Source organism: Rhamphochromis longiceps, linkage group LG18 (genome assembly GCF_057381845.1).
Source record: "Rhamphochromis longiceps isolate RC_006_pf linkage group LG18, R_longiceps_female_GT1.1, whole genome shotgun sequence".
Taxonomy (NCBI): Eukaryota; Metazoa; Chordata; class Actinopteri; order Cichliformes; family Cichlidae; genus Rhamphochromis; species Rhamphochromis longiceps.
This window is the reverse complement of record NC_140574.1, coordinates 16476037-16489399: the sequence shown is the minus strand read 5'-3', so window position 1 is coordinate 16489399 and position 13363 is coordinate 16476037. Positions and strand designations below refer to the sequence as shown.

Below are 13363 nucleotides of genomic sequence, written 5' to 3'. Positions count from 1 at the left end.
AGTCTACTGTGTTTTCCATTTGTTTGGTTAAATAATAACTGTAGACAAGAGACATTATAGATGGATGGATAGATAGATAGATAGATAGATAGATAGATAGATAGATAGATAGATAGATAGATAGATAGATAGATAGATAGATGCCTAGAAGTTTGAACTATAACACCTAAATCTATATAACAATAAAAAAGAAAGTATTTAGTGAACAGCTTCTGAATGAATATAAAGGTTTTATACAGACTTATTCACATTTTGTTACTACTGTCATATATATGTTTTCCGTACTTTTGTCCTTTGTCTCTTTCTCCCCTTTGACTTGCTCTATGACTCTTTCTAACCAGTTGATTCTGCTCACAGTCTTGTTGGAACTTATGAAGGAATAGCACATATACATGGTCCATTGATTAAACGTCATTTTACATCATACAGCATCAACAGCTGCATAAATCGCATTCAGTGACCCTCATTTCTAGAAGAGCTCAGTGGCAGTGTTAGGGTAACCTGTTGATCAAGTCTTTTTTTTTTTGTAAATCAGGACTTTTCGTATGGAATAATTAAGGTGAGTTGTTTTCTTTAACAGCACCTCACTGCCACGTGTTCCCACTATTGTCCTGTGCTTGCTATAATATTGTAAATACTATCAAGACTGTAAATAAAGATGTGCTTCTTTTTTGCTAGTTTGTCTCATTTTTTATTTAATTGTTTTATTTCAAACATATAAGTAATATAAAAAAAAATATTGGATACAAAAAAAAGGAATCGCTCTACCATACAATTTACATGCTTCAAAAGGGGTAGGATGAAGCTTACGCCTACTTGATCCTGCCCACCTTATTGCTTGTTTTTAATGTTGTCCAAGCCCCTTGAGTGTTTTGGGGAGGACATGCCTGCCATCTGCTGTTCAGTCTTAGTAATCTTAATCTTTGGTAGAACTAAAATTTGTCTCACTTGTCATCTGCCATCGTTTCACCTCTCATCCGAGAAGCTTCTTCAGTTCTGAAGAAGCTTCTCGGATGAGAGGTGAAACGTCTTCAAGCAACTTAAAGAAGTCTTTTATTTGCAAGCTCCTTTGATTGTCATCTGCCATGTAACTGTTCTTAAGGTAACACCCATGTGTTTCAAGCTGTGAACATGATACAGCTATGACCTTATTCTCGAAATGGCTGTGAGGTCAAGTGGAAGGCCACGGAGACCGGACTGGAGAGTATGCATTGCTTCCATTTAGCAAAAAAAAAAAGAAAAAGTCTCATTACAAAGACATGTTTTACTTAGTGTTTAATATTTAGGTTGCTAAATTATAGCCAGGCTGTTGGCAGGTGCCATGAGAGGGTGGTTACTGTCTGCAAGTGAGTTTTAAACATTTACCAAAAAGTTGCAGAAATATGTCGTGGTGTTGTTTTGGTATATTAAGTGATTTGAAATCAAGGAACCTAGCCTGTGCTAATTTGTGACACAGTACCGCAGTAGAAGGTTTGGACGTATTTCATGCCAACACAGAGGATAGCATTATCTAAACTATTTTCTTCCTCAGTACACATACTCTAGTTAGAGTATGGAAACTAAACACAGTGGCCAGGAGAGGATGAAGCAGAGGAAAGCAGCAACAGTGGATTACCGTCTGCTAGAGTTTCTGGGAGTTTAAATCAGGGTCCAGGCTACCTGCTGCTGTCAGTCACTGGCACTGGGGGGAAAGCCCGCACTGGAAGAGTAAGAAAATAACATGGAAGCCAAAGTTTGGGGACAAAAGGGTTAACACTGGCTTTAGTCACTTCAAGTAGAATGATTTTTTCCTAAAAGGAAATTGAGAGTCTATATTAAAAATGTGCACTGCAACCTGAGGTTTGTTGCCATGCTTTATCAAGTGATTTAATCAAAGTGAATACTTCACTAAGGATACATTTAAAGTATTACTGTATTCTAGTCCTTTCCACAATATGGACAATATGAAGTCATAACTTCATTCTGGCCCTGATGAGCTGGGGACAGCAGCTGTCACAGTGGATGTTGTGGAAAACAGTCTGCTGCAAGCTCAGTCAACCTCTCAGCCTAATCATAAGCAGATTAAGTGGATTTATTATTCACTACAACTACTGCAAATGAATGAACTATCAAGAGAGGCAGACTGATAGATTTATGTTTTTTTTCAGAGATCAGAGCGGGGTTTAATTCTATAAATAAGCAGAAGAATGAGGAAGCTGTTTGTGCCTTTGTCACCACTGCAAATGTTCAATGATATCAGAGTGCAGGCTGGATTCTGTTACTGGTAATATGATGACAGGGACTGGATTTGTGATGCAGTATCTAAAATGTCTTGGTGTTAATTACCTTCACATTTAACCTGGCACATCTTGAGCTGTTGTAAGCTGAGGTAAACTTTCATTAAGTAGAGACAGAGGTGGCAAGAGATTGATTTGAGCATCTCAGATTTGCACATCTAAGAAAGTCTGAAACAAGTGAACAACAACAAGCCAAGAAGTGGAGGTTCAGTTTTGTTTGCAGCTCTGTTAAGTCTTCAAATCATGAATAATCCCCTACGGGACATAGTTTTCAGAATTATACCCTGCCTGTGAATTTGTGTCAATTACCTTGACTATCCAAGTACAGAACTTAAATCAAACTCATTTTACATGTACTTTTAAGTGAAAAATCTTAAAGGAAACTCATCTTTCTGTCAGGATAAAGAAGTTTAACTGAACATTCAATCCTTGAGATATCTTAATAGGAGAAAAAAGAAGCAGAATTTGGATTTAAAAGTACAAAAATGTGTAAAGTTATTTAATTACTTAAAAGAATAAAACTCTATCTGTTACTTCATTACATGAATAGACATGGGGGAATTTTTTGTTTCGGAGTAGTAAAATCTCTAAAACCACGAAAATACAGTAAGTCCAAAATATATGCCCTCCTTTACATTGGAGGGGATAATTGACAAGTTTTGAATACAGTTAAAATGATATTAAAACAGAAGTAGTTAATAGGTGTTTAAACTTGTGTGGTAAAAAAAAACTTTTATGTGGGCCGATTTACATGAGCCTGATTCTGCTGGCAGGGGCAGAACCAGAATTTGTTTATAGGCTTGACTATAGGGGGGGCACTAAAATCTTGGGGTGGCAAACCCAAAAAAAAAAACATGAACAGTGCAGCATGTGATGATGGGAAATGTGAGGGATATATAAAGTGACACCTGGGTGAGGGCGGTGAGGGGGGGGGGGGGGGGGGGGCGTGGGGGCACGGCTCTCCCTTGGTAGCGCCCCTGTCTGCCAGAGGTTTCTAACTGTTAAAAGGGAGTTTTTCCTTCCCGCTGTCGCCAAGGTGCTTGCTCATTGGGTGGGTCGTCTGATTGTTGGTGTTTCTCTGTATTATTGTTGGGTCTTTAACTTATAATATTAAGCGCCTTGAGGCGACTGATATATAACTAAACCTGAACTGAACTGAAACTCAATAAACTGCTCCTGCTTGACGCGTCCACACGCGGCACATTTACACCTAGTATGAGTTGTTTATGACTTGTGTCCGTATTGCCGTCTCCAGCCTGCAGCAGCAGCAACCCAGCAGAGGCCAGGCCAGCCTGCTCTCCTTCCCGAAGCCACCATCAGGCTATCTCCTATCTCCAAATGACAGGTCTATTTTGGAAAGGAGGCTGCGCCAAAATAGGCACGTCAGCTATGTGGCATCATGAGGCACCAGAGAAGAAAGAAAAAGTAAGTCTGCTCAACCGCCCACTGCAGGAGACGGGGGGATGTTTCACTATCTTGGATTTACAACCATTTTGAAATATATTTGAGGTCAAAGAAGACTTTTTCTTGCCCCCCATGTGGAGCCCCTGAACGCTGTTGGAGAGGGCCATCATCCGGAAATCCTGACGGGCTATTGATTGTTTGGCCCACATGATTCAGCGCCTGAATTTCCTGAGCGGTTAAGGACTCAAGGTGAAGAAGCAGTAACACAACAGTTAACTCATTTTCTTACAGTAAAGTTTACATAGGAACTTGGTCGAAGTTAGAATTTCTTTTCCTTTTTTTGTTGGTTAATTTGAGCTTAGGTGCAGCTCAAAGAGGTAGATAGCTGTCATTTTTCACCTGTGACTATTACAGGGGCGGATTTGAGTTCATTAGCTAACCGCATCATCCAGCTGAAGTTTCTGTTATATTTAAGTAAACACAAGCTCCTTTGTCGAATTTTTTCCGTGATTTTTTTTAGTCGTTCATTAAATTCCAGTGTCTTTTTTTACGAGTTTTCCTCAGCTGGTAGAAAACGGACAGTGCTAGAAATGAAGTATGTTTGTGAAGTGGGAGCTTTATCAAACAGCTGATGTCCCTTTCGCTTCTACAAATGGCAATGGACAGAGACGGAGTCTGACAGCTGAGGTTATTTTTGGGACAGGCAGTTAAAGCGGCGGAGGTGACAAAGCTGGTAAATGTCACTGTTTGAAAGACACATAAGCGCTCTTTCTGACCTTGTTGTGAGGGAATTTGTTTGCTATTTAGCTTCTTTCCCTTTGAATAGGTCTTTGTATTGATGAATGTCCGCTGCGGCAGGTCAAGGATATGTTGACTGATATATAGCTACTGTAACTGTCAGCTATAAATATGCCACCCTAACTCTGGATTTATGTCTATTTTCATAGCATAACATATTTTAGAGAACACATAGCAGAAGGCCAGATTTTACAATGGGTTTGTGTAAAGTTGACAGGTGTTTGTGGAGGAATATGATCTACAGGAAATAATAGTAAATGTATTTATTTTTTCTTGATATAGTTTTGTAATTTTTACATTTGTACTTCCTGGTTTATTTATACTTGCAGTTGAAGATTGGTGTTTTTAATAAAGGTTATTAAACTTGTACATATATAAAATCAGTTTTGTATTTATTTATTTAATATTTTTATTGTTTCAATTACTTTATTTGTACCCATGGGTAGATTTGGTCTGGAGTAGAGAGTCATCCATCTTCCATCCATGTTTGTCAGTGCAAACACAGAAAATATATAAGCTTAATAAAAAATACTGAAGAAATAATTATACTATAATTACAGAGAATTCACTTGGCATCATGTAGGATAGCAACGCTATGCTCGGTTAATCTGAGTAATGGCTGCTGGAACAAAGTTGTTTTGTAAACCGTATTGTTTTGCACTTTGGGACGAGAAGCTGAAAGTCACTATGCAAAGGGAGCAAATTGTCCAGTAAAATCATGCCCAGCAGACACTATAATTGTGGTGTACAGTGATGCTGAGCTCAGCCGTGGCTCACCAATCTGCCCTTTCTGTCCTTCACAGATAAATATCAGTTCAATTCAATTTTATATACATAGCACCAAATCACAGCAACAGTCACCTCAAAGTGTTTTATACTGTAAAGACTCTACAGTAATAGAGAGAAAACCCCAACAATCAGATGCCTCCCTATGAGCAAGCATGTGGTGACAGTGGGAAGGAAAAACTCCCTCTTAACAGGAAGAAGCCTCTGGCAGAATCAGGCTCAGGGAGGGGCAGCCATCTGCCATGACTGATTGGGGTCAGGGTTAGGTTGAGGGTAGGGCGAAAGGACAAAAGAGAGAGAGGCAGAAATCAACACCGTGACACCAAATAAAAAGGATAAAACAGACTAAAAAAAAGCAGGATGAAACAAATGGTTTTATCAGTGTGGAGATTTTTTGCACACATGTTGCTTCAAAGTTGAGTTTGGACTCAATAACTGTTCCAAGATATTAATAAGACTTATAAGATGTGTAATATTTGCCCTTTGTTTGATCACAGGAACAAACGATGGAACAAAACTTGTTTGGAGGGGCCCCCAGGTTTCTCACTCGCCCAAAGGCATTTTCAGTGTGTGTGGGCAAGGATGCCACACTCAGCTGCACAATTGTGGGCAGCCCAACTCCACTGATAACCTGGGAAAAAGACAAGCTGAAGCTGACGTCCGGAGGCCGCTTCAAGACTGTGGAAGATGGAGACGCTTATCGCCTGACCATCTATGACTTAACTCTGGAGGACAGTGGACAGTACATGTGCAGAGCTAAGAACAGCGTCGGTGAAGCTTACGCCGCTGTAACCCTCAAAGTGGCGCTGCCGACAGAGATGTCTCAGAAGGCCCCTGTTTTCATGGTGAAGCCTGCCTCTGCACGTGTTGTTTTGGGCGGTGATGTTGTTTTCCACTGCCAAGTTGCAGCTTACCCTGAGGCCAACTTTGAATGGGAAAAGGATGGGCGCTACCTGGGGGAGACCAGTCGCATCAAGATCATTTCTGAGAGCGATGGCAGCACTTTAAAGATCCAGTGCGTACGAAACCTGGACAGCGGCACTTACACCTGCAGGGCCCAGAACACTGTCGGCCGCGCACAAGCTGCGACTGCCCTCGTTGTAGATGCTCAGGATTCCCACCGCCAAGCTGTAGATAAGAGCAGCTCCCTTCTCTCTCACCTACAGAAGCGCAAAGAGGAGATCTCCATCTACCGCAATGAAGAAAGCAGCGCCTCCATTTCTTCCTCCTCCACGGCCAAAATCACGGATGCTTTCAGTTCTCTGGGCCTGGAACACGATCTGCGAGCATCTGCCCTGGCGAAGCTTCCTAAAGGTGTATTCACTCGTACCTGCACCGTGACTGAGGGGAAACATGCCAAACTCAGCTGCTTTGTGACCGGTCACCCCAAACCCCACACTATCTGGAGGAAGGATGGAATGAACATCAGCGAGGGCCGCAGACATGTCATTTATGAGGACCAAGCTGAGAACTTCATCCTGAAAATCCTGTACTGCAAGCAGACTGATAATGGCCTCTACACCTGCAATGCAACCAATATGGCAGGGCAGACCTACAGCGCTGTGTTAGTAACAGTCAAAGGTAAGCTATTACCATTTTTGAGCAATCGCAGTTAAGAAAATCCTCCTGAATTAAGTTTTTAGTAAAGATATGTTTGCATACTTCTAATAAGTATGCAGGGAAATATTAAGGCTGGCTTTACCTTATTTTTTGATAATGCTAACAAATCACAACTCACTTTCTGTCTGTAGTACTCAGGTCAAAGACCCTAACCCTCTGAAGATACAAATGTTTATAAAAAGCTCATACTTATGTACATATTTAATAGTTTAGAAGTCATGAATCCTTTTCTAGGAGACGTAAATGGTTTATTTGATGAGGATATTTTGAGCTGCATATTAATTTATTACACTGTTTATAACACTGTCATGGTGTATCTATAATCTGCAGCATCCGTTGTACTTAAATATCGTGTCCCCCATGCTCCAGTGTGACTCATTTGTATATTTTAATAGTTACAAACTGAGAGCAGTGCTTACTGGGAACTGTAATTACTCTTCTGAATCTTCTGGGTGTTGTTGTTTGCCTTTTAACAACAAGACTGAATTCTGGCTCATGTCCTGAAGTAAGGTGTTGTGTTGCAGCTATTTTCTGCTGGCGATGAGTAGTTCACAGTTGCTAAGATGGTCACTCACTCAGTAGATCACTTTGGCACACTGCTGATGTGACTTCCCTCAGGAAGATGTTGGTCCAGGATATGAAGCTGTAGAGTTGCAGATTTTAATTTCAGATATTAATTTCCAGTCAGTCCGATGTCGAGTGCCAAGCTGCCGATGTACCAGCTGAATTCAAAGTGCAGGAAAATTGGTTCTTTGTGTGATATTTTCCCAGCAATTTGGTACTTTGCTGGAGTTTTGCAGAAAGCTTTGAAATGGAAAGAAGTTTTACTATATGTGGCTAGAAAATAAATGGTAGTGTAATGGCAAATACAGTATCCAGCACATGAACTGCATGATAGTCTTTATATACCATTCTTTACATATGCACTGGAGAAGTAGTTTGCTAATACTCATCCATTTTCTTTAGTACTTGTCCAGTTTAGGGTTTAGGGTTGAAGTTAAGCTGGAGTCTACCACAGCTGTCAATGGGTGGATAAGCTGGATACACCCTAGACATGTTGCCAGTCTACCACAGGGCTAACATACAGAAAAAGAAAGCTATTCACACTTACATTCACACCAAGTATCACCAGTTAACTTAAAATAAATGACTCTGAACTTTGAGAGTAAGCCGTAGTGTCCGAGAGAGAACCCACACAGGCAAGGGGAGAACGTGCAAAATTCACACATAAAGGCAGTGGATTGGAACAAGAACAAGAATATGAGATGAATAAGAGATGTTGACAGAAAGGATCCCATTCCTATCAGTGCACCTTATGTATTCTATAAATGTGACAGACTGTCCATGGTGTAACCTGCCCCTTGGATTTGGAGTTTATTGCCACTTCTGGTGATAAAAAGTAATCTTATGTTTGCTTTGGAAGCCATCCTGTATTTGAATCTTTGCAGTGCCTGTTTGGATGTTATTACAACCATGCTTGAAGCAAAAATATTCAGCATGGCAAGATGAAATTAACTCACTTAGTCTTTGGAGAGCACAGTTTAGGAAACATATTGGAAAACATGAATGCAAATGTTAAATATTTTATTTGGCTATACTGAGTGCTCAGGTTGAACTTATCTCACTTCTTAAATCAGATTTTCTACACTTGATTCCTGAATTTAAATGTTCTAGTTTCTCTCACTTTATTGATATTTCATTAGCCTGACATATATTTGAATATGTGTGTAAATACATGTAGAAGTTGAAAGTGTGATGTAGTTCAGCTTTGGTTAAAGATTCTGTCATATTTCCTTGTGCCAGAACCCAAGGTGCCATTCAGGAGAAAGCTGCAGGATGTGGAGGTGCAGGAAAAAACCTCAGCCACACTCATGTGTGAGGTGCCTCTTAGTTCCACTTATACCAACTGGTTCATGGAGGAAACGCGACTGCAGCAAAATGCTAAATATCGCATGGAGCAGGACGGCACCCTCCGTCGCCTCACCATACACAACGTTACCACCAACGACGATGGAGTTTATATATGCGAGATGAAAGAGGGCAGTCGCACTGTGGCTGAGCTCACAGTCCTGGGTACGGTAGAGACTCTTTTTCTTTCCACTGTTCTTCTTCAGTGTTTGTGCACTTATCAAGTGTAATTACAATTGTCTATATGGGTTTAATGTAAATATTACATGCATCTCATGTGGATACTTAATGCGACATGACCTGGTCTGTGAATGTTTACTACATTGGACCATTATTTACTGCTATATCTATTTGAAAAATGCAGTTTTCAGTTCTGTTTTCTTCATCTCAAATCAGTTTCTTCTTATATCTCAGGTAACATAACTAAGAAGCTTCCTCGGAGGACAGTAGTTCCTGTTAGCGACACTGTCATCTTCTGCGTGGAGCTGGAACATCCCTATCCAGACGCCTACTGGACTCGCAATGGCGAGAAGTTAAAAGAGGATTCACGTATTTCAATCGGCTGCGTGCTTAGACAGTACACACTCACAATTAGAGATTGCCAGGCAGAGGACTCTGGAGAAGTGGCGTTTGTGGCTGGAGACTGCAAGACATCCACCCGATTCTCAGTTACTGGTGGGTTAAATATTGTTTGATACATTCTAATGATATCTGTAGTAAATATATACAAAATATCTTGTGGCGATTGATTTAAATTCAATTTATTTTATTTATATAGTGCAAAATCATTTCAACAGTTGCCTCAAGGCGATTTTTATTGTAAGGTAAAGATCCTACAATATTAGAGAGAAAACCCAACAATCAGACAACCCCCTATGACTAAACACTTGGCAACAGTGGGAAGGAAAAACTCCAGCCATCTGCTGCAATCTTTTGGGGATGAGGGGAGGGTGACAGGACCCTTTGGTACAATAATGAACCAAACATTTATTGAATTATACAAAACAGTGTATCTCGATATATTTCTTGTTGTTAGGTCAAATATCAGCATATATTACGTAAATACAAAAGAAGAACTGAAACTAGTACTCCAACTAAATAACATCACAATATTTTTCTCTAGCTGCCCGGAAGCATCCTCCCGATCCCCCAGTTGACGCTGTGGTGCAGAACAAAACAGAGTCCTCCATCACCATTCAGTGGTCTCCTCCTGACAGTGACCGCCCTGTCCCCATCAAAGGCTACGTTGTAGAGCGAAGGAAGGTTGGTACCCAAATGTGGCAGAGGTGCAATGCTGAAGAAACCATTGTCACAACAGAGTTTACAATCTGCAACTTCACTGAAGAAGCTAGCTACCAGTTCCGTATCTCTGCCATTAATGACTTTGGGCAGAGTGCCTACCTGGAGGTACCTGGAACCTTCTACCTTGGTAAGACTGAATTCTCTGTGATTGTTGTCATTTATGTCTATGTTTGGTTTTTGTTCTTCCTTCTTAAAATCCTGTTTGCGGGCCTCTTTTTAGAACCCACTGCAGAAATCAGAAAAGGTCTGATTAACAGCACTGCAGTCTCCGGTGAGGAATTCTCCATCTCTGTCGAGCTGTCTGCTGTTTGCTCAGGCTTCTGGTCCCTAAACGGACGCCTTTTGCGCAGCGGAGCCGACTACCTCATCACCAGGTCAAAAAACATACACACATTGCTCATCCGAGTTGTGACCATGGAAATGAATGGAACTGAAGTCAAGTTTGTGGGTGGAGGCTCACAAAGCAGTTGCATCCTCAATGTGAAAGGTACATACTAGAGAAATGACCTCAGTCCTATTAATTTGTGTCTTTTTTTGTGTTTTTTTTCTTCCAATCAGTAATACCCTCTTACAGTGCCACGTTGTTTTCAGCCCCTTCTGTTAGGTTCACCAACAAATCCGATCATCTAGAGGTGGTGACCTGCAGTGCCCAAGCCACTGCTCAGCTGACTGTTGAGGTGTCAGATTACGACACACAGGTTAGTGATAGAAATATGTAAATAATTTGTTTTAGTTTTTGCCTTTACAGACTCTATTAAAACAGCTGTTTTAATATAACGTTTAACGTCTTTTTGAAAGAGCTTTGTAGATGTGTCAATAGGATATTTAATTATCCTAATTCTACGTCTACATATTATTATTGTAGGGTCTACCTTACAATATAAAGCTCTTTGAGGCGGCTGCTGTTGTGATATGGCGCTGTATAAATAAAATTGAATTGACCTGACAAAGACAAAGAGCTTTACTTGAGTAATTTACTTAAGTACTGGTTTAATGTACTTGTATTTTAATTTAAGCACTTCTGTGTAGTGTTACTTCCTGCTTCTACTCTACAATATTTTGATTCAAATTCGACATGATTAATGTGCTTACTTTAGGTACCTCAAATTATATTTTGACTATACAACTTGTGCACTATTAGATTACTTAATAGGATTATAACTTTTACATCTGTATACATTTTTTTCATTTTACCTAACACAAAATTCTGTTTTAACTCTTGTGTAACACAACTTTTCACTTTTCATTAAATACTCAAATTTCCTGTGACCGCCTTGTTCTTTGTCCTCCAATGCTACACCCTTGGTGCACCCTTTTCTGAATAATCTGCAAATGAGACACTTTTGTGTTTGAGTAATTCCAGTTAACATTAATAGCACATGTATGTGTTTGTGTGATCCTAACCTGTTTAATTTGGAAAGCATTTCTGTATTTCTTTCTTCAGGTGGTTTGGACGAAGAACGGACGGGAGCTAAAAATGGGCAAAAAGTATGAATATGTGCTTAATGACCGCAAGAGGATCCTGATGGTACACAACGTCACTGAGGAAGATGTGGGCATTTATGATTGTGTGTTACCTGATGACAAGATGTCCATGCAACTCACTCTTAAAGGTATGTGTAAAAATTGCAGCTAACTTTACATCATTTGTTGCTTCAAATCACAATTAGGATTTTCCAGAGAGGATTTTTGTAATAGGAACTAGGTTCAGGGTGCAAAACACCTCAAATGATTTACTGGAATGTGAGCTGCTCTGATTGGTTTTATCTTTGAGGCATCAAACAGATTCATTAGCTTGTCTCAAAAGAAACTGCCCGTGCTTTCAAGGACAAAATAAAACAGGCAGAAATGGTCCGCTCTAACTCAAGTATGCTCTCTGTTTATTTTTCTGTTTTTAACTGTAAATGAATTTCCACATTAAGTGACTTCATCCTCACTCTAACCCATTACCCGAGTATTCCTGCCATTAAAAAAACAAAAACAAAAAACCCCATAAAAATGTGAAAGCCTAAAAAATTTAAATGCAAGAAAAAAACATCCATTAATTACAGGTGACATGTTTTAGATGAGTTTTTTCTAATGTAAATATCTCATAAAAACACAAGAACATCATCCACATGTCACATGATATGGACCCACAGCATTATACAATTCAAAGTAAAGTTAAAGAAAGTTTCTTCATCCTCTGCTGATCAACCCTCTGACCTGTGATGTGCTTTCTTATATTTAACGGGTCACTGTAAAGTGGCTGCTATCGGTTGGAATTCATGTATGATAATTTAATAACTGCTTCCTTTTACTTTATTAGAAAGGAAAGGAAAACATGTTTAGTCCTTTTGTTTATTTAAATGTTTATTTTAAATTAATTGAAAATAAATCCTGAGAAGAAACTGCTTCTCAGGCTGCCCCTGTTGTTGGAAGTGGTTGGGCCGTGGCCAACCCTCTTCCTAAACATGAGCTCCTGCGTTAACAATCCAACCAAACTTTTAAAAAAGACATTTAATTTTATTATTACACATAAGTCACATGGTAACTTTTTATTGCTTTTCCCTCCCTAAGATGAACCTGCCAAATTTCTAAACAAAGCCAGAGGTACCATGGGAATGTCATCGACTCTCAAAGGAGATCTTGAGCTGAGCTGTGAGGTTTCATCTGCCAGTGCTGCTGTTGTGTGGAGAAAAGATCAAATGGAAATCACTGAGGACCAAAGAACTACCATCATCTCCAAAGGGACTCAAAGGAAACTCATTATCAAGAGTGCCAAGAAGATTGATGAAGGACATTATTCGTGTGAGACAGCAGCTGACAAAATCACATTCCAGGTTAAGATAAAAGGTAACACTGCATGATGGCACAAGGCTGGGTTTTTTATGTTGATTTGGGAGTATTTGATGGCACAGAAACTTCTTTTTTCCTCACAGAAACTCCAGCTGTAGCTGCCTTCTCCAACAAAGAGTCAGTCCAAAAGGAAGTGAAGGCCACTCTCTCCCAAAAAGCAACTCTTACTTGTAATGTGTCAGATAGCAAGACAGAGGTGAAATGGTACAAAGATGGCAAGCTGTTGATATCCAGTAGGACCATATACTCAGAAGCAAAAGGCAACACTCGCCAGCTGGTGATTGAAAAGGTGGAGAAGAGTGATGCTGGAGAGTATACCTGTGAAGCTGGAGGGGACAAGCTAGTCTTCAAGATATTTGTCACAGGTGGGACAGCCTGGTTGATTCATTTAAATCTAAAGATTTTTAATCTTTATAAATGTATAAAATTCA

General features: G+C 39.9%; 1 protein-coding gene across 8 annotated transcripts in view; it reads left to right on the top strand.

The window, feature by feature from the left end:
* The first annotated feature begins 3654 nt into the window (after positions 1–3654).
* The window catches only part of obscnb (obscurin, cytoskeletal calmodulin and titin-interacting RhoGEF b), a 63609-nt gene continuing 53900 nt past the window's right edge, over positions 3655–13363 (top strand). For 3 of the 8 annotated variants that reach the window (XM_085388105.1, XM_085388107.1, XM_085388106.1), the window contains exons 1-10: positions 3656–3929; positions 5762–6845; positions 8688–8957; positions 9207–9467; positions 9916–10221; positions 10315–10581; positions 10686–10792; positions 11539–11707; positions 12654–12929; positions 13016–13297. In XM_085388105.1, the coding sequence (XP_085244231.1) occupies positions 5771–6845; positions 8688–8957; positions 9207–9467; positions 9916–10221; positions 10315–10581; positions 10686–10792; positions 11539–11707; positions 12654–12929; positions 13016–13297 (3013 nt within the window). In that variant the 5' untranslated portion in view covers positions 3656–3929; positions 5762–5770. Of the gene's footprint in view, positions 3930–5761; positions 6846–8687; positions 8958–9206; positions 9468–9915; positions 10222–10314; positions 10582–10685; positions 10793–11538; positions 11708–12653; positions 12930–13015; positions 13298–13363 lie in introns of all 8 variants that reach the window. The other 5 variants (XM_085388111.1, XM_085388108.1, XM_085388109.1 and 2 more) reach the window with 3 other exon arrangements.